The sequence below is a fragment of the Alligator mississippiensis genome, chromosome 1, assembly GCF_030867095.1.
Source record: "Alligator mississippiensis isolate rAllMis1 chromosome 1, rAllMis1, whole genome shotgun sequence".
In the NCBI taxonomy this organism is placed as follows: Eukaryota; Metazoa; Chordata; order Crocodylia; family Alligatoridae; genus Alligator; species Alligator mississippiensis.
In genome coordinates, this window is record NC_081824.1 from 13,444,276 (window position 1) to 13,463,096 (window position 18,821).

Here is an 18,821-nt window from a genome sequence, read left to right on the forward strand (position 1 = left end):
CAGCATCTACATGTGCTGCCCTATTAGGCCACGGGAAACTAATAAAGTCTGTAGCAGGATACAAGTACTATCCTGCTGTGAAATTTTGTAGCGTGCAGCATGTGTAGATGCTGACCCAGCTGGCTGGGGCACGAGGGTGCTTCAGCGTGGGGGCTGCCTACTGGCTAGCCGCACACAGGAGCATCCTTGTGCCCCAGCCAGCTCTTCTGCAGCCCACCGAGCTGGCCAGGAGCAGCCTCCATCTGGCAGACTGACCCCCCGGGCCACTACCACCTGGGGCTGCTTTGAGCCCCATTAATGCACCATGGTCCTGGGTGCATGTTCAAACCGTACACCTGACAGCAATAAACTCTGGTGTGTTAAGCACCAGCACTTATTGCTGCACCTTAATTACACGTGTTGATGCACCCTGTGAGTATTGCATTCAGCATTTGTAGCAGGTTAAATCCCTGGAAGGAGTTCCCTGTGTTCCTAGCAGAGTTAATGCAGTTTTCTGGCGATGTGAGGACCAGGAGTTCAACACCAAAGCAGCTAGTAAGTGATGCCCTGGTTCAAAGGGGAAACCAAAGTGCACAGCCCTTCCTTGGCAAGACTGTGAGATAAGTGTCCATTATGTATTTTAGCCTCAGGTTTCCTGCACAAAGGCAAGGCTCACCACCCATAGAGAATGACTTCATGCATTTTCATGAGCAGCACGGACTGCCCAGATTGCCTGCACAAAACGACGTGGACAATATCCGTGCAGTAACTTTGCTTTTTCAACAAAGCAAGCCCTATAAGTCTGCAGTTTTAGCGCGGGAGGAGCCAGTTTCCATGGTAAAGAAGTAACAACAGCCTAGAAGACAAATATTTGGTCTGAGCTGGGAGTGATCTAGCAACGTCTTGGAGGAATGCATTATGGTTTTGGCTGTGGTTTTCTTTATTTAAAGACCTACATCTTGCAACCAGTTTTCCCTGAGTCCAGTGAGAGTGCATCACGCACCACTGCTTTTAGATGGAATTAATGGGGTATGTTCATTTTCCTTCTGTCTTTCTTCTTTTGTTTTTTTGAGGAGACTGGATCCTAATCGGCAATATCTTCATTTTCTGTTTGGATGCTGCCTAACCCACTTATGCCAAGGCACTGTGAGTTGCAGTCACCAAAAATTAATATGTAAACACACAAACATGATGTTGTGGTTTTGCTGTTCTGGTCCCAGGATTCATCATCAAGGTGCAACATGACCGAGCTCCATGAAGCTGCGGCGCTGGGAGATTATGATTTAGTGAATGAGATTCTGAAGACAGGGCGCTGTGATCCCAATCACAAAGATGCTGACTGGAACGACAAGACACCGCTACACTGGGCGGCTGCAAAAGGTGAGCCAGTCTGCTACTCAGCTGCACATGTAAATGCTAACGTTAGTCTCATTAAAGATGACGACGATGATGCTGCACTTCAGCAAGGAGGCATTAACCATGCAAGCTAATAATAAGGTTATGCAGAGTGCTGACAGCTATAATCAAGGCATGCCAGTGTGGACTCTGGGCCATGCTTAGGACCATTGCTGAGATGCATACTCCATCCACTTGCTTCTGTTCAGCACGGGCCAAATTTTGGAAATGCAGTGATGTAGCCATAGGGAGCACCCCTGACAACACAGCAAGAAGCACGTCTGAGACAGGAAGTTAGAAAGTGCCTGGCCGGAGCCAGTTGTACTGTCTTGTTTCTGGGATCTGATGTTGCCTGAGCAGGAGTGAGTGGGTGAGTCAGGCAGGAGCAATCATGGCTGTACCACAGAAAGTTCATGTTACAGGAAGCTGACGTAATATTGGGGTCACAATGAATCATTTTGGGGTCACAAAACATTTCTAATGATTAAATGGGGTCATGCTGAGGAAAAGGTTGGGAAGCCCTGTTAACACGTCATAATAAGGGGACTTGCAAATTCTGGCTGTGCAGCTGCATGTATTCCACAGCTGTAAACGGTCGACACTGTGATCCCCAGAAGATAGCATGCACATAGAACTGGACAACTGGAGGATGAGGTCTAGCTGCTAGGATTTGAATTCCTGTAGCACAGAGGCTGGGGGATGAGCTCTGTCTAACTAGAGGCAGGGTATAACAGTGCTGGGCAGCAGATGGATTTGCTGTTTTATAGGAAATTCCATGACTTCGAATTTTTTCCCCATTCTGAAACAGACTGAAAGCCAACAATTTTGAAATTTTCCATGAGACAAAATCCCACTTTATTTTGATTTTGATATTCTTTATATTTTAATACCTTAAAAAGAGAATAAAAGGCATCTTCAGATAAAATGTCATTTCAGAATGAAAAATGGGAACGTTCCATTTCTGAATATAGACTTGTTCCCTCTGACATTACCAAAATGCATTGTGTCAGGTTTTTCATAAAGAGAAATTTTGTTGAAAATGACACATTTCTATAAAACATTTTGCTTTTGCTGAATTGGCTTTTTCCAGTGCAACATGTTCTGCCAAAAAATGTCTAGGTAGTTCCAACATTTGCTCTATCAGTTACTGTGTGTGAGCATCACAACCGCTGGATAGGTGAAACGCCAGATCTGATGTGGTATACATGACTGTTCTCTGTCTAGCAAGCATCTGAGACCTGATGCTAGTTCAGGAGACAAAGCTCTGCACTTAGGTCATAGAAGCTTTTGTGTATTGGGACCCAAGTTTGTAAGGCAGGGATACATGCGGCTTAGCTGCTGACATCATATCTGCAGGTACAGATTTATTATAACTTTATATGTGTTATGGTATGTCTTAAATATTTCACCTTTAAGCTATCTTTCCTCTATCTTTCCTCCCTTGTCCTTGTGCATATATAAGGGCAATCAGACATGGTAAAGCTGCTCGTGGAATATGGTGCTCGTCCTTGCTTGAGAAATGACATGGGTTGGACTCCAGCTCATTTTGCTGCAGAGTCAGGAAGACCAGGCGTGCTAAGGATGCTTCATGCTTTGCATGCTGCCATGGATGCTACAGATCTCTATGGCGACACTCCGAAAAGGGTGGCAGAAGTCTATGGACACAAAGACTGCGTAAAGTTTTTAGAAACGTGAGTATTACTGCAGCTCTGCAAACAGCTACAACACACGATGAACAAGTGGAAGAGGCAAGGTTTTTCTCTGATATCTTTTATTGGACCAACTACATAGTTGGGAGAGATGTTGGACAAGCTCTTGGGTGCTTTGACTATCATGGCTCCAACCCTACTAGAGCAAGTGGAAGCCACTGAAAATGAAATTCATTCCTACAAAGAAAACCAGGCCAAATACCCATGCAGGACTTACATTTCTACCCCAAATCTTGGGTTTAAATAGTATGTAAGTTATGAATATACCTTCCATGGGGGGGGGTCCATACTGTGATAGTTGATTGGAAAGCTCTCTGTTTATTTGCTGAGTGACTTGAGAGAATGATCTTCAGTGGCTTGCCACCATGAAGCGGTCCTTTTAAATTTTGAATTCTAACAATAAGGCCAGGATACAGGCTTTGAGAAGCTGGTGGAACCAAACCAGAAGTAACAGAAAGAAACCTTTATGGCACTAGGTCAGACATCCTGAATAATAAATAGACAAAACGAACTGTTTAGGAAGAGCCTTTTATTAAAAAAACTGCTCGTTGAAATTTGCTGCTGAGCACCTATAAAAAGGCGTACTATATTTACCCGATTCCAAGATGACTTTGAATTTAAGATGATCCTCAATAATTAGATTCTAGACATGAAAAATTATAAATGTGTCATAATTTTCCAATCTAATAATTGGTGGGTCATCTTAAATTTGTCCCCCCACTGCTGCAGCAATGGGAAAAGCAGAAGTGAGGGGGCAGGTGCGGGGTAAGCAGTGGGGAAAGCAAGGGGTAGGGGGAAAGCAAGGGCGAGGAGTAGGAGGCAGGTAAAACAGGGGTAAGCTGGGGGAAAGCAGGGGCAGGGGAGCAGGCATTCTGCTCCTCATCCCTTGCCCCCTGGTGACTCCCAACCCCACCATTTACCTCCTCTTTCTGCTTCTTCCCCTGCTGATGTAGGCACAGGTAGAGCCCCAGAGCTGCTCCTGTGCCCCATGCTGCCAGAAGCAGCCGTGCTGGGAGCCCAGCTCAGGACCCTCAAGATTTCTCATACAGTGCCCTGCTCCTTCCCTCCTCCCTGTTCTCCTGCGGGGAAAGGTGTAGGGCTGGGAAGGAGAATGGTGCAGGGTGCTGAGCCAGGCTCCCAGCACAGCTGCTTCCTGCAGCAGTGGGGCAGGCTGCAGACCAAAGCAGCAGCAGCAGCCTGCAGACTCCCCCTTTCCCGCCTGGTTCCCTGCCAGCAAGAGAGAGGAGGGGAAGGGAGGGGGAGAGACTCTAGGCAGGGAGCAGAGCCACTGCTATTACACGACTGATGCTGTCCTTGCCCCAGCCGGGCTCCTTGCACAACCTTTTCTCACAGCTCCCGAGTGTGATGCAGGGTTATAAGATGAGGCTTTGTTCTCCCTGCGATGCATGTAAATACCGTGTATCTGTGGGAGATGAGAGTTAGTTTTCTGTTTATAGACATTACGTTTTTCTAGGTCTAATCCAGATTACAACTGTCACTATATACACGCAGATGGCTGTAGACCGAATGAAGAATAGGTTCCAGTTTGAATGAACTACTCCTCATTGAATCAGGATTAAAGTTGATGCAGACTAGGGCAGTCTGAATTAGGCAATTTTAACTGCATTAATTAGCATGTATATATAAGTATATACTACTATACTTTTTGTCCTTCATGGGCGAGGACGACCGCATCCAGTAGGGGGAGGGGAGGGCAGAAGAGAGAAAAGAGAAAAGGACAAAGAAGGAAAAGGAGAAAAGGAAAGGGAAGAGGAGGAAGGCGGGTGGAGGCTAGGTTAGGTGAGTACATAGGTGATTTATAAGTCCGATCTTTGCTTTGAACAATTTGGTGCAGCAGGGACAGGAGAGCGATGAAGACTGGATACGGGAGGTTTTCATTTCTTCATTGCTTCTGCCATGCATTGCTGTTCAAAGGCTAATGCTCCATTCTGGATTTGGGACCTCCAGGATGGACGGTCACGAGCAATTTGCTCCCATGACTCTGGGTTGATGCTGAAACCCTTTAGGGTGTCCTTGTACTGCTTCTTTGGTGCACCATGAAAGCGTACTCCATTTGACAGTTCGCTGTAGAAGACTTTCTTCTGCACGTGAGTGTTGGGCATTCTTGAGATGTGGCCGGACCATCTTAGCTGCACCAGTTTCAGTAGGGTGTGAATACTGGGAAGAATTGATTTTCCAAGCACCTCGGTGTCTGGGATTTTATCCTGCCACTTGCTCTTTAGTATCTTTTGCAGGCAGCACAGGTTGAAGTGGTTTAGTTTCTTGGCGTGACGCTGGTAAATGGTCTAGGTTTTGCAGGAGTAAAGGAGGATGATGGCTTTGTAAACCTTCAGTTTGGTGGACCTTCTGATGCCTCTGCGGTCCCAGACTGACTTATGGAGTCTGCTGAAGGCTATGCTAGTGTTTGCTAATCTCGCATTGACTTTGTCATCGATGTGGACAGCACGGGAGAGTGTGCTGCCTAGATAGGCAAACTTGTTGACCATCTACAGTTGTTGGCCTTTAACTGAGATGTGTGGTTCCTGGGGTGTTGTGCCAGGTGCAGGTTGAAACATCACTTCAGTCTTCTTCGTGTTAATAGTGAATCTGAAGTTGTCACAGGCTGATGGGAGTAGGTCCATGAATCGCTGCATGTCAGCCTGTGAGCCTGCACATAACGCACAGTCATCAGCAAAGAGGAAGTCGCGAAGTGTGGCTGTCTGGACTTTGGAGCTACCTTGGAGCATGTATATACAGCCTTCCTTTTAGGAAACACAGTTCTTAGGAACTCGGATACGTATCCCTTAGGAATGCAGATAAGCATTGCAAATATCCATCCCCCCAAGGGAAACTCCATTGGTTTTTTTGCAACACAACAAAGACAATCAGGCACAAAGTAACACCTTTACAAAGTCAAATGTGCCCACAACACCTCACAGGTGACTAAGTATCCGAACCCTGACTAAGCCCTCAGTCTTGCCCAAGCACATGGGCTACTGGTCTGTGAAGAAGGAGGCAAACCCCCTTGATCATTTATTAACTCTTAATTTGAATTGAAATTTGATTCAAACTGTGTGGTGTGAATCGGTTAAATTGGTTTTGAAAATGGTGAGCACGTCTACAAATGGCTCTAATGATTTACAAAAGAAGGAATAAAAATGGCCCTAATTTTCATTCCAGAAAAATCCCAAAATGTTGAAACTACCATATTAACTGTGCGTAACAAGAAATTCAACATATAACTTTACATTTTCAAGCTTAATATTCATAGGACATGTTATTCATTTGAGGTTAGCCAGATTCATCAGGCCAAACTCTTGTTCTATAATGTTCAAGGGTTTTGCTGTTTCTCACCTTTGCAACGTAAACCTTTTAAGGGATGCATTAAAATAGAAATGTAGAAATACATACAGACATGATATTTCTGGACATTTGAAAGAGTCAGCATAGTGTTTGCCTATAGATCTGTGGTAATGTCATATGTCAATCGTGCACATCTTTATGTAGGCTATTCTAAAAATATGCTCATCTGAGTCAGGGGCTCAGCTGGTACAGGCTGGTATTGGCTTGACTGGAACTGTACTGCTTTACTCCAGCTCATGGAAACAGTGATTCTGGCTGTAGCAGCAATCATGCCAGCTGCTTCCTTCTCATTGATATTCATTTTTATACTGTACATTCAAAGATCACTTTAGCTCTTTTTGCCAGAGCATTGCTAGAAACTCATGTTCGGTTGGTTATTGACTCCCAACTTCTTTCCAGAATCACTTTGGTCAGAATCACTTCTTTGCAGAGTCCTCCCTCCTGTAAGTGTCCCTAGATGGATTTACATTTGGCTATATTAAAACACTTAGGATCACATCTAATTCCACTAGAGGGCATCTATTTCACCCTGACTCCTTGTTAATACAAAAGGTGGATGGGTTCTCCTGCTCCTCATTGCTTTTTTGGGAGATAAGTAAAGCTAAGAGGACAGCACGTTACCAAGCAGATTCATTAAAGGATTTTCAGGAAATCAAACCAGGTGGAGTAGAATTGCATTTAGGCACCTACATCTGCTTATGTTCCTAATATATAGAATAGGATCTGACCCAGATTGCTTGATTGTGCCCAGTTCACCAAACAGTCCAGCTTGCTCTGAACCATTTACCACTCCCATCACATTTGTGTCATCTGTACACGTCTTCAGTATCAATGTTTTCCCCCCCAAGTCATCATTGAAAATGCATCCTAGTATAGTGATCTTTGCAGGACTCTAACAGAAACGCACTGGCTTGATGATTATAATCCATTGAATGTACACTAATTTTATGCTCTAGTTTCTTCATCAAAATTTTGTGCTGTACCAACTCAAATGCTTCATGAAAGTCTTTCTTATGTTGCATCAGTGCTATTGTCACTGTCAGTCAAACCTGAAATCTAAGGTATCAAATTAATTTGACAAGGTTTATTTTCTGTAAAACCATGTTCATTGGCATTAATTATATTGCCAAACTGTAATTCTTTAGTAATTAAGTCCAGCATCAGCCATTTTATTATTTTGCCCATAATTATGTCAAACTGGAAGGCCTATAATTATTTGGGTAACCCACATACCTTTTTACATAGTGACATAACATTAGATTTCTTTCATCTCTCTGCAACTTTCCCAGTGTACCAAGAACTATTGAAAATCCATGTTAAAGGTTTAAAATTTTCCTTACAGGCTGGAAGAATAGTGTGTGTGTCATCAGCTTCATCATATGATATATCATCTGTTTTTTTCTCAACTTTAGAGCATGAATGTTAGCTAAATACTTCTCCTTTTTTTTTGTATTTTATTGAACCTTCTTCTATTTCCATCCAATGAAGGACCAGTATTATTGCTAGACTTTCTTTTGTTTCTAATACACTTGACAGGCTCCTTATTGTTTTTATCTCTGCTGGCCTTAATGTTCTTCTTGTGGCCTGTGTCTTCCCTTAACCATTTGTACAACTTTGAGCTTCTGATTTATAACATTTACTCTCAAGTTCTCTTTTCTTCCATTTGTTTCCTGTAAAGGAGTATGGGAGGTGGGGTGGTTCAATAACTTTAGTGGTTAAGACACTTGCCCAGGGAGTTGGCAGTCCAGTGGCTTCAGGACCAGGCCCTGGGCAAGCTGGTTTACTAGGCAACCAAGAGGGAAAAAATACAGCGTCACTAGATTGCTTACTGAGGGAACAGGAGCACTGTGTATCTCCCCAGATGGCCAAGTTGGGACATGCCATTTTCACGCTAAGTGTGGGAGAGCCTTAGAGGTGGGACATAGGATTTGAGTTCTTGACATTCACATTTTCCTGTTTTAAGCCTTTCTCCTTGCTGATTCGGCTCATGACTGTTTCCAGCTTCATGCAGCTGGGCTGTCTCAGATCTTAGAGAAACAGTGCAACTTCAGTTAGTGTAACATGTCACAGTTTCAGGGCTAGTGTCACCTCTGGACCTCAAGGTACTGCTCTTGGTCTCTATCTATCACCTTTTTAAGGGAAGAAGTACATGTTCCTCTGCCTCTTAACTTGGGATTTAAACTTGGGTTTCCATGCAATTCACTGTGACTATCTGCACAGGCCTGAGTTTAACCGAACACTTGCAGCTCTGTCTTTCCCTGGGGCTGGGACATGGATAGCGAGAAGCCAGCTGTAGAGTCTTTATTTAAAACACAGGCATTAGAGAGAAAAACATAAGTAAAATAACAGCTTACACATGCGCTTAGTTTATCAGATGTTTATAGTATTGAAGCCCAATGGACATGGTCTCAAGTTTGTAATTTCTTTGATCCAGTGTGAATAATCTTTCTCCCTCACACCAGAGGTGGGTTTTTAATATTGTTTGCAATTCTTTATCAGGCTTTGTGAACCACAACAAACCAGGATAGGCTGTTTCACCCAGAAAAGGAAACCTCTGTGACCTTGTTTGCCTATAATACCATTTTGTACCTACTATCCATACTCCAACAATGGCTTTAATTCCTAAACTCACCCATTGACCTAGGAATACAATCTTTAACTAGCCCATAAATAAATATATAACGCAGCAATCATACAGTAATCATTGAATGTTCCAAGTAGCTATGACACTGCTCACATTTATATAATCTTTGAATATTTCATACCTCCACTGCATCATATCTGTCATAAGATATTTCATCCAAAGTGTATCCTAAAATGAGATGAACTACCAGCTTTTCTGTCTATCTTACCTGACTGGTGGTTCTAATATTGTATTTCCCATGTTTTGAAACTGGTTATTCAAATAGTTCAGGCCAGATATTCATGTGTTCCTAGGGCCCTTTCCAATCCAGAGTGCAGTAAAGGAAACTTAGAATAAATGGGAGCTTCCATATTTCCATCATTTACCCTCATTTACTTGGATAGCTATTTCATTTCAAATCCCAGTCAACTTTCAAGAGCAGAGAAGCCTACACAATGGCAAAAACCATTCTGAAATGAAATGTTTTTTAAAGTAAAATCTTTCAGATTAGATCCCGTGTGGGTATAAACCTGCAGAGCTCCACATTGAATCTGCCAGTTTACTCAAATGGAGGGTTTGACCCTCAATGTTTTAAGGTATAAAGATCAGTTAGATAGCCAAAATACAAGGAGCACAAGTACAAACACTAACTTTCTGAAAAACAGGTCAATGAGCAGAGATCCCAGTTGTCTATTATTTAAAAAAATTCCCAATTTTTGGTTAAAAATAAGTAACCCCAAATATACATTTTTCCACGATTAAGATGAAACACCACTATATATACTTCTATATATCAGTAGTGTTTCATTAAAAAATGGAAAATGTAGATTTGGGGTTACTTTTTTTTTTTTTAATCGAAAATTGGGGATTTTTTTAAATCAGAGAAAACCAGGATCTGTGTTGATGAGTCAGATTCTCCTCTGCTCTTTCTTGTCTTGTCCTTTCCACCAGTGCAGGCTGGGTATAAAATATAACTATTACCACAAGTGTGTGGGGAATGCTGGTAGAAATTTACCCCCACGCAGAAGGATCCACAGCAACTCTTAGTTTGTCCCCTCCAGGCTTTATCTCTAGAAAACTATCATTTATTTTCCAAAAGACGGATTCGAGATCTAGGAGGAGATTTTCCAAGTGCCATGAATATGGTTTGTGTGCCTTTTAAAATCAGCTTCTAAGCATTGTGTCTGAAGTACTGCGATTGCCTGGCTCAGTCTTGAATCCCAGGCCCAGTCTTGAACTGAGCAGAAATGACACAGCCGTTCATCCTTTCTAGGAGATGCACTGAGATCCTGGCAGGGCCGCCCTCTCTGATGAAGCTTAAGAACTGAGGTTTCTTTCTCCACCTCACATTGAAACTATACTAATTTTCTGTGTATCTTTATCCAATATTTTTCTCCGTATTTGGTTCTGTATGAAACATCATCATTTCCAGGGTCTGAATTACACTCCGACTTGTGGCGGGGCATCTGTGGAGGTGGCAGCTGGAAGCCTGAAGGAGCCACCACTGCCGGCATCTGAATTGCTTAGAAAGGTGTGGGGTGGGCCAGGGTCTCTCATCTCTTATGGGGGGGCTCAGCTGCCCCAGGCCCTTCTCATATTTCAAACCCTGATCATTTCAGTGCATCGCCAAGGAGTATTTTTCCTCTGTATTTGGGTGCAACAGACTATATGCCAGGGGTATCAAACTCATCTGGCTCTGCAGACTAGACAAATGGTGCAGGGCCAGTCCACAGGCCAGATAAGGCCCATGGATCCCCCTCCCAAATGCCTGGTCCAGTGCGTGTAGCACCAGCTGGGCCAATCTGGGACTTTGGCCAGAGTGAGTACTGTGGGTGGCACAGCCCTGGACCAGCCCTAGCAAGTGTCATGGGCAGCATGGAGCTGGTTTGGCTCAGTGTGTGAGTGAATGGGCCAGCACCAGGGTCCAGATTATGTCTCTGTGGACCAGACCCGCAGGCTTGACACCCATGCTATACACCAATTGGGTGCCTGGATAAAGCCATTCAACTCAAGGTGGCCACATTTTAATGGTCCTATGCTTAGTTGCACCACATATAAAATGCCACATACATAACATCGTAAAATATATTTTTTGCTAACCAAAGGATACAATATGGGGAACAGGTAAAATATGCATCCATGGTGAATTCATTGTACGGTCTTCTTCTCCACTGCACTTTAATACGCAGTCCCGAGAAAATTGTTCTCTGAAGAGATCTGGATTGGCTTTAATTTTCTGAGTTTTTTAACAAACGCTAAATTAAGAATTAGGTGACAGTTCAAAATAGGAAAGTAAAGCACATGACAGCAAAGAGGTAAAAGGGGTTTGATCTTGCTCCCACTTTAGCCAGCATACATATGTATACATCTGTGTGTGTGTATGTACATATGCACATGTGTAATCATCTTTAATTTACAGTGGTATAAGAGAAAAGCCAGCCCCTGATTTTTGGACAGCAGATTTTTTAAAAGAGAGACATTTGCTTTCTATTGGTCTCTCTCTGAGGTCTATTTTATAAAACACGATCCAGTAAGAACATACGGGCACCCAGCATTGTGTACATGGCTAATGAACGCCTTCTTCAATTTGGGTTTACCCCAGATTAAGACAATGGAATATATTGTAGGATGGACATTTACACTGAACATTTACACAGAAATGACTCATAAACCTGCTCCGCTGAAATATATTTGTCAATAAGAAAAACAAAGCTATAAAATAAACAAGATTGATGATGAAGAAAGACATGATGCTTTTCACTGCCTGAATGTGGGCTTGCACGCTGGGGTTTCTGAAGCTGTGTTGCATCTTCCAGGTGTGCCTCCAGAGAGAGAAAAGCAAGAGAAGGGCAGAAATGATGAAGATGGTGAAAGCCATACAAAATCCAATGCTGTAGAAAAGGGACAGATTCATGACATCTGTCTCATAGATCACGTCGTTTGTGGTGTTATTTCCCAGGGGATGGAAAATACAAAGATCACGTTGTTTTTGTAAGAATTATCAAAACAAGGGAGGTTGATGACTAATGAGAAAAGCCCAGATACCAGGAACAACCATGGTATCTGCCTGGTGATTCGCAGATTTAGATGGATGAAGAAAGGTTGGCTGAAATCTGCAATTTTCACGCAGTAAAAAACACACAAGCCGGCAGAGAATCAGAGGCTAGATGAGCTTAGAAGCCAGAAGTAAGCACTGAATGCATGGTACACATAGCTGAGATGAAAGAGCCTAGACAAGACTGCCTGGCAGAAAATCTTTAGCACCTATGCTCACAAGAAGCAAAATCTGGAAATACCCAGAATGGTTAAAATATTATTGCTTGAGTTCAGGCATCTGTTTTTGACCCAGTTAATGTCATTTACAGCCAGAATGAAAGTATTTACCCAAATGCCGATGACAGTCATGCATCCTTGAATCACCAGAAAAAATATAGTTGACGGGGAAAAGAGGCCAGTGCTAGCAGCTTCACAACTGTTGCCATCCATTCTTAGTGTAGTACAGAATTTGAGTCCAGTACGTAACTATCTTCATGCAGTAATGTGATGGATCTGGGTGATGGATGCACTACTTTCTTTCTGTAAATTGTGTAGTGAAAACGCATATATCTACACATAGACATATCTATATCTATACATACACACACACACACATATCAGAATATATATATCAGAATATATATACATATATCACACATATATATCTCAGAATATATATCACACATATATATGTGTGTGTGTGTGTGTGTGTGTGTGTATAACTGGTAACATTATATATATAGTTTGTGTGTGCGTGCGTGCGTGCATGGAGTTGTTCCTTTTGCATAAGGGACCAGATTTATTAGTTATGTAAATTTGAGGCATATTCTGTTACTGCCAATTGATATTTATATCTCATGCAAATACCTGTATATAGAGTGCAAACAATTTCTACAGAAGCCCAGGGAGTCATGCGAGGCAGTACAAACACACTTTGCATTAGTTTTAATATGCAATACCAAATCCTTGTGCCGAGTTCTTTTCTATTTGCTTTGCAAGTGGGCACCTGGCTAGCCAACATGAAAGGCAGGAGAAAGGCTAAATCTGTAGCGTGCTTTCTTTTTATTTTCAAAATGCTGCATGCTGACACTGCAATTGCTGCTCCAGGAAAGAAATCTGGCTTCTCATTCAAATAGTCTTTTATTGATCCTACGGGGGTCTGTTTGATTCAGAGATGTGTCTGTAATCTACGATGATCTCCTGAAATGGATTGAAACTACCACCAAACCCTTAACTAGGATTTGTTAATAAGAAATCATCGATCAATTTCCTAAAGTTGTTTAAGAGTCTGACCATCGGATATAAAATAACCTAAATTTCTGGCAACTTCTAGGATGACTCCTGTATAGCTGGCTAAGGTTGTCATTTCATCAGATCAGTGATATGTGAAGATCTCTTAGGTGATAAACACTAAGAACTGAGGTCCCTCTCTGTACTTTCTGGACGTTAAAGATCCTCTGGCACCTTTTCTGATTCAGGATGGTTTCAACAGGCAAAAATTACTATACCTCATTGTTAGATGCAGATTAAGTGCCAGCTGTTCACCTGGTTGCACCCCTACATGCCAGAGGTGGCTGCTAGTCAGTGGCACTGTGTCTATCACTTTGGCCATAGTTGTGAAGTCCTTTGTTTCTTTAGAATGAAAGGAAGTCTTTCACTTCAGTAATACAATGAATAAAGTAAGTGATCAAAATAACTTGCCTATAATTTTTTTAATTTAGAGGTGAAGAAGGCAGATTAAGTCACTCATCTCCCCCTTGCTAACGCTTCATTCTTTCTTAGCATGTATTTTCTAGTTGTTTGCTGAAACCAGTTAAACTGTCTTGAGCATCATAAAAAATGTTCTGCAAGGTTTCAGGTTTCTTTTTCAGTTTTCTCTTTTGACATTAAATAACACACATAAAGAGAATACCGTTAAAAAGATCAAACCAGAATTATGTACAAGCAGAGAGAGAGAACTGGTTACTTATCCCACTTTTCACCAGTTTTAAACTAACATAGCTCCATTTTTTTCCTGCTGATTTCCCCCCAATTTATGTTGGTGCAAGATAATTAATTTTTTTAATATATTTTTTAGATTTTTTAAAATATAATTTTAAAACTTTTTTTTTCCCAGTTTCTTTTCATAAGACAAAAGATATGTTTTTCAGTGGCCTCGATCTTTGAAGGTAAAGACAGGTAAATGTTATGATGATGCCTTGGTAGTTCGTATCATAAAAAACAGATTCAATACCTTTTTCATTTGGAATTGCTTATATAATCAAGAAAATATCCATGGAGAAACACAGTGAAGTTAAGAAAATTGTCAGCACCAAAATATTGGATAAGCCAAGCTATAAAATTAACAGTATTTATGATGAGAGGGGGCATCATGCTTTACACTACCTGAATAAGGCTTCAAATAATAAAGGTAGTGACAACCACAGAAGACCCAAAGCCAGAGGAAAACAAAGGACGTAGAATTAATTTATTTTTAGATTACATTGCCATTTTCTGAGAGGCTGGAGTTGGAATAATTAAATGGTATTTTGTAAATCACCCCTATAAAGAAGGCTGTTGACAAAGGCAGGATGTACAGAAGCCAGGTGCGAGCAGTAGTAGTCTAGGGGTGGGAAAGTGGGGCATGAGTCCTGGGAGGCCTCCGGGGGTGTCTGCACCTATATCACAACTGAATCCAGCATTGCACATGGCTGCTGGAAACAGCAATTGGTGGCACTGGGGATGGGGGCAGGAGCTGGGGCCTGTGGCAATGGGGTTCAGGGCTCTGCCCATGGGGATTGGGGGCAGTTGCATCCTGCTGTTGGGAATAGCTGTTGTTGTGGGGGGGTGTCAGCCCAGTCAGCAGTTGGGGAGTTAATGCAGCAGCTGCTGGGTGTAAGTACCCTTTTCCTTCCCCCCCACTGCAGCTGCCTATAACAGAGGGCTCCTGGTATTTAAGAGGAGGCTGCAGCAGGCTGAGCTGGCTGCTGGGGGACTGGCAGCTAGAGTGCAGGCTAACTGCTAAGGATTTAGTTGCCAAAAAGTGAGCAGACTAGTGGCCACACAGAGGAGGCTACCCCTGGGGGGGAAGTGACTCTTCCAGGAAATAGCTGCAGAGCCATAAACTGTGCCAGGGCAGGCATCCAGACTGCTCAGAAACAAAGAGCTACAAGCAGCTGAGCCAAGCCTCAGCAGAGAAAGACCAACTGGTTATTGGACCCAAAATGGAAACCCCAGCAGGTGGCTGCAGAGCCACCTGACAGGAAGAGGCAGGGCTTAGGAGGCATTTAAAGCTGGTACCTGAGACCAGACAGTTAGTCTGGTCCTACAGGCAGCAGGGAGAAGGGCTCCTGAATATGATGGCTGCAGGAGACAGTCTGACTGGCAGCGGGGTTGCCCTGGGATCTGCAAGTTAAGAGCACATTGCTTTCAGGGAAGTATGATCCATTGTTTGGATGGTTTGAGTTATAGCCAGTGTGCTTGTATTTTTAAGTTTTACCGGTGGACTGGAAGTGGCTGTAAGGGGAGACGAGGAGGCCCCAGAGGGTGCCACAGAGGGCTTGAGTCTGCAAGGGGCAGGGGCACAAGCCACAGTGATGCTCAAAAGGCAAGTGGGTGTTTGGGGCCCCATCAGGGCCAGATCAAAACACAGGCAAGCTGAATCTAGGAGGATTAAAGTCTGCAAGAAAGATGGCCTGAAGCCAGGTGAGCTAGAGCCAAAGCCCGAGAACAGAACCAGGGTCAGGGGCCCAGAGGCTTGAGGAGTCCTAACAGTTTCTTGGAGGCAAAGTATCCCATTACAATGATAACTGGTAACATCTGCAATACATGGGCATGGCTGTAGGGGTGGAAGGAGGCCAAGAATAGCTCTTAAGGCAACAGAAGCCCTGGGGGCACAGAAGGGCCAGGACGGCCTGCTTGGCACTAGAGGGGCAAGATTAGGACCAGTGGGGGCTGGGAAGAACCTGCTGGCTGGAGAATGGATGAGGACTCACTCTGGGACCAAAGGGCAGCCTCCCTTTTCACAAACCAACTAATTACATCAAGGTGTGGCAGGAAAAGGGAAAAGGCAGGGGACTCAGGTAGGTGGGATAGCAGAAGCCACGTGGCAATCAGGAAGCCACCCTTGAGGGAGGCACAGGCCTGTCACGCTGCCACTTTCTGGCCATGAAATTTATCATTGCCATTCATCACCAGAAACAATATTTAGCACCACTTGGGGTGTGGGGGGGGAAGTGGCAGCTGCAGTACGGTGGTGTGTGAGGATCCCTACATCTAGTAGCTGCTTTATTAATGACCTGGGTGGTAGCAATGCCAACATCTCATCCTGAAGCAGTGGCTATTCCCAGTACTGGCTCAGCACACAAAGATACAGGTTATGCCTCTAAGAACAAGCATGAGATTGGTCTGAATATTCTCTATTTTAGAGGGCTGAGGATGCAACGGCTGATGCTCTCTACTCTTACACTGTAGAAATCATGCAGACAACCTCCAAACCAGAGGTGAAAGCTTGGAAAGCACAGGGCGGCTTTACATGCTTGGTACATGTTTGACTGAGTGAGTCTCGACAGTCAGTCCTGGTGACTTCTAACTTTTGAGTCTAAACTTTGAATTTCTACAGCATTGCTTTATTTTTATAATAAAAAAAAAATCAAACCATATCCTATGAAGTGTATGGAATTACAGTACTGAATAAAGCAACACGATGCATGTGGCGAGGTGTGAGTTGTCAGGTTTTAGCTTGGGTTTTGAATGCAAAATTTATCAACATTTCAGTTTTGGCTCAGACCATTTTGGAGGCAACCACCAAATTTGGATCCCAGCTTTTCCAGACTTTACTGGTGTGCAAATCAGGTGTTCTGGTTCTGAGTCACCTGTGGTAGTCATTAATACTCCATACTAAAGGGAAATTAAGGATGATAAGTCAATTATTTTCAATTGAAATATTGTGGGTGAGCAATTTGCAATGTGTTTAGACTGTTTTATCCAGTTGAAATTCCATAGCAGCCTTAGGAGCTTGAGGAGATGTGATAACAAACTGGTTAAAGTGTTTCAGTAAAGATCCAGAAGTGTGAGTTTGAGCTACTGGAGCTGAACTGAGCAGTGCCCTCAGCTGATGCAGCTGGAAATGTGCACCACGTAATTTGGGCTGAAGAGACAAATATGGGTGGATGTGATGTGAGACAACTCACTCCATTGTGTTCTCCTGGCTATAAAAACTGGTGTGCCCTAATCCTGGTAGCCCAAGATGTCACTTAAAGTTTGGGGACCAATTTTGACCTAAAAGCTTGGTGTGATTATGCACTGATGAAGGTGATGTGTTTGTCTTTTTTCAGAGCTGAGGTGGAGTGCAGGAACTACCGTCTGACAGCAGCCCGGAAGGGGATTCAGCTGGACCAAACGGATGAAGATTGGGAACACAAGAAAGAAGAGCTTGAGAAAACCATACCTTGCACCCAAAAAAAACATGCACGCTGCCCTCAGCAGAAAAATATAGGAAAGAGGCTGAAAAAATAGGGATTCCTTAAAAAGACATGGAGAGTCTGTGGGTGGGCATGAAGATGCTAGCAGACTCCAGACATGTATGGAGTATGAAATAAATGAGGGTGAAAAAGCAGGTGGCACTCAGAGGACGCTGTGATGTGTTGTACCTATGATCAACAGTGGCAGTTTTTATGAGTCGGGTCCCTACCTGTTTATATCCTTATGTTCTTATCCCATGTAACGTAGGAGGGCTAGAAACCTGGACATTTGACCTATATGTGCTGCTTCTGTGATTTGGTGAACATACATGATCTCGCGCTCATAAATGATAACTAGAGATCCTGGTTTTCCCTGATAAAATCATTGCAAATTTTCTGATAAAATATTGCAAATTCTGATAAACTGCCCCAAATCTGTGATTAAAATGAAAACCTCCTCCCCCCCTGTCCTGGCAGAGGGGACTCCTAGCTGCCAGGACTACAGGGCTAAGGACCCAGGTCTTCTGCCTGCCCGCCTGCTGTGGGCTCTGGTGGGTGGGTGGGAGGGACCTGTGCAGATCTGTGCATGGGGTGGGGGCAGGGGGGGGCTGCCTGCTGTGGGCTCAGGCTTCTGCCCTGCTGCCCTCCCCCAAGGCCTCCACATCCCAGCAGGTGCAACCTGGCACTGCAGGGCACAACAGAGCTGCGTGGAGAAGCTCCTTGCTGCTGCAAGCTCCATGCTGCCCTGGTGATGCATCCCCTGAGTGTGCACCAGCAGTGAGGGGCACAACCCTGCGCCACTGCCCTTGTTGCTGCTGTGTGCCCAGGGGATGTGTTGCCAGGGCAGCGCAGAGTTCACAGTGGGAAGCAGCTTTCCTGCACAGCCCTGATTTGCCCTGCAGCACCAGGTTGCACCCATTGGGCTGCAGAAGCCCCAGGGAAGGGCAACAGGGTGGGGAACTTGAGTCAGTAGCATGCATTGAGCACCTGCCTCTGCCCCACGTACAGATCTGGGGGAGCATGGGTCTCCTTGCACCCCTGGGAGTGCACGCTGTGGTGGGGAGCCACCCCCCAACCCCCGGATGAGCCACCCATGGCCCTATCCCGCTCCCTGCTGGGGCCCTGTGGCCACACATTGCATCCCCAGGCCACATGCACCTCCCGGCTGGGCAGGAGCCCCAGCCCTGCCCAACTCCCTCCCCCACTCCCTCATTATGGGGTCTCAATCCCACCCCCTCCACTTGCCTACAGGAGCTGCTTTCCAGGCTGCCTGGA

At 44.1% G+C, this 18,821-nt stretch overlaps 2 protein-coding genes across 2 annotated transcripts; one reads left to right on the plus strand and one right to left on the minus strand.

Annotated features, from left to right (window-relative positions):
* Positions 1–708: 708 nt before the first annotated feature.
* Positions 709–17,907, plus strand: ANKRD66 (ankyrin repeat domain 66). Its single transcript, XM_006274754.4, has 4 exons — positions 709–1,008; positions 1,200–1,359; positions 2,837–3,065; positions 17,421–17,907. Exons 2-4 carry the CDS (start codon positions 1,221–1,223, stop codon positions 17,599–17,601), a joined length of 549 nt encoding a protein of 182 aa, XP_006274816.1. The 5' UTR covers positions 709–1,008; positions 1,200–1,220; the 3' UTR covers positions 17,602–17,907.
* LOC132249643 (taste receptor type 2 member 13-like) lies at positions 8,355–12,198 on the minus strand (the record flags this gene model as incomplete). The annotated part of the gene is made up of 3 exons (XM_059725234.1): positions 8,355–8,462; positions 11,795–11,960; positions 12,125–12,198. Coding segments are annotated over 3 exons (348 nt in total), but the record flags the coding sequence as incomplete, so codon positions are not given.
* Positions 17,908–18,821: the final 914 nt, after the last annotated feature.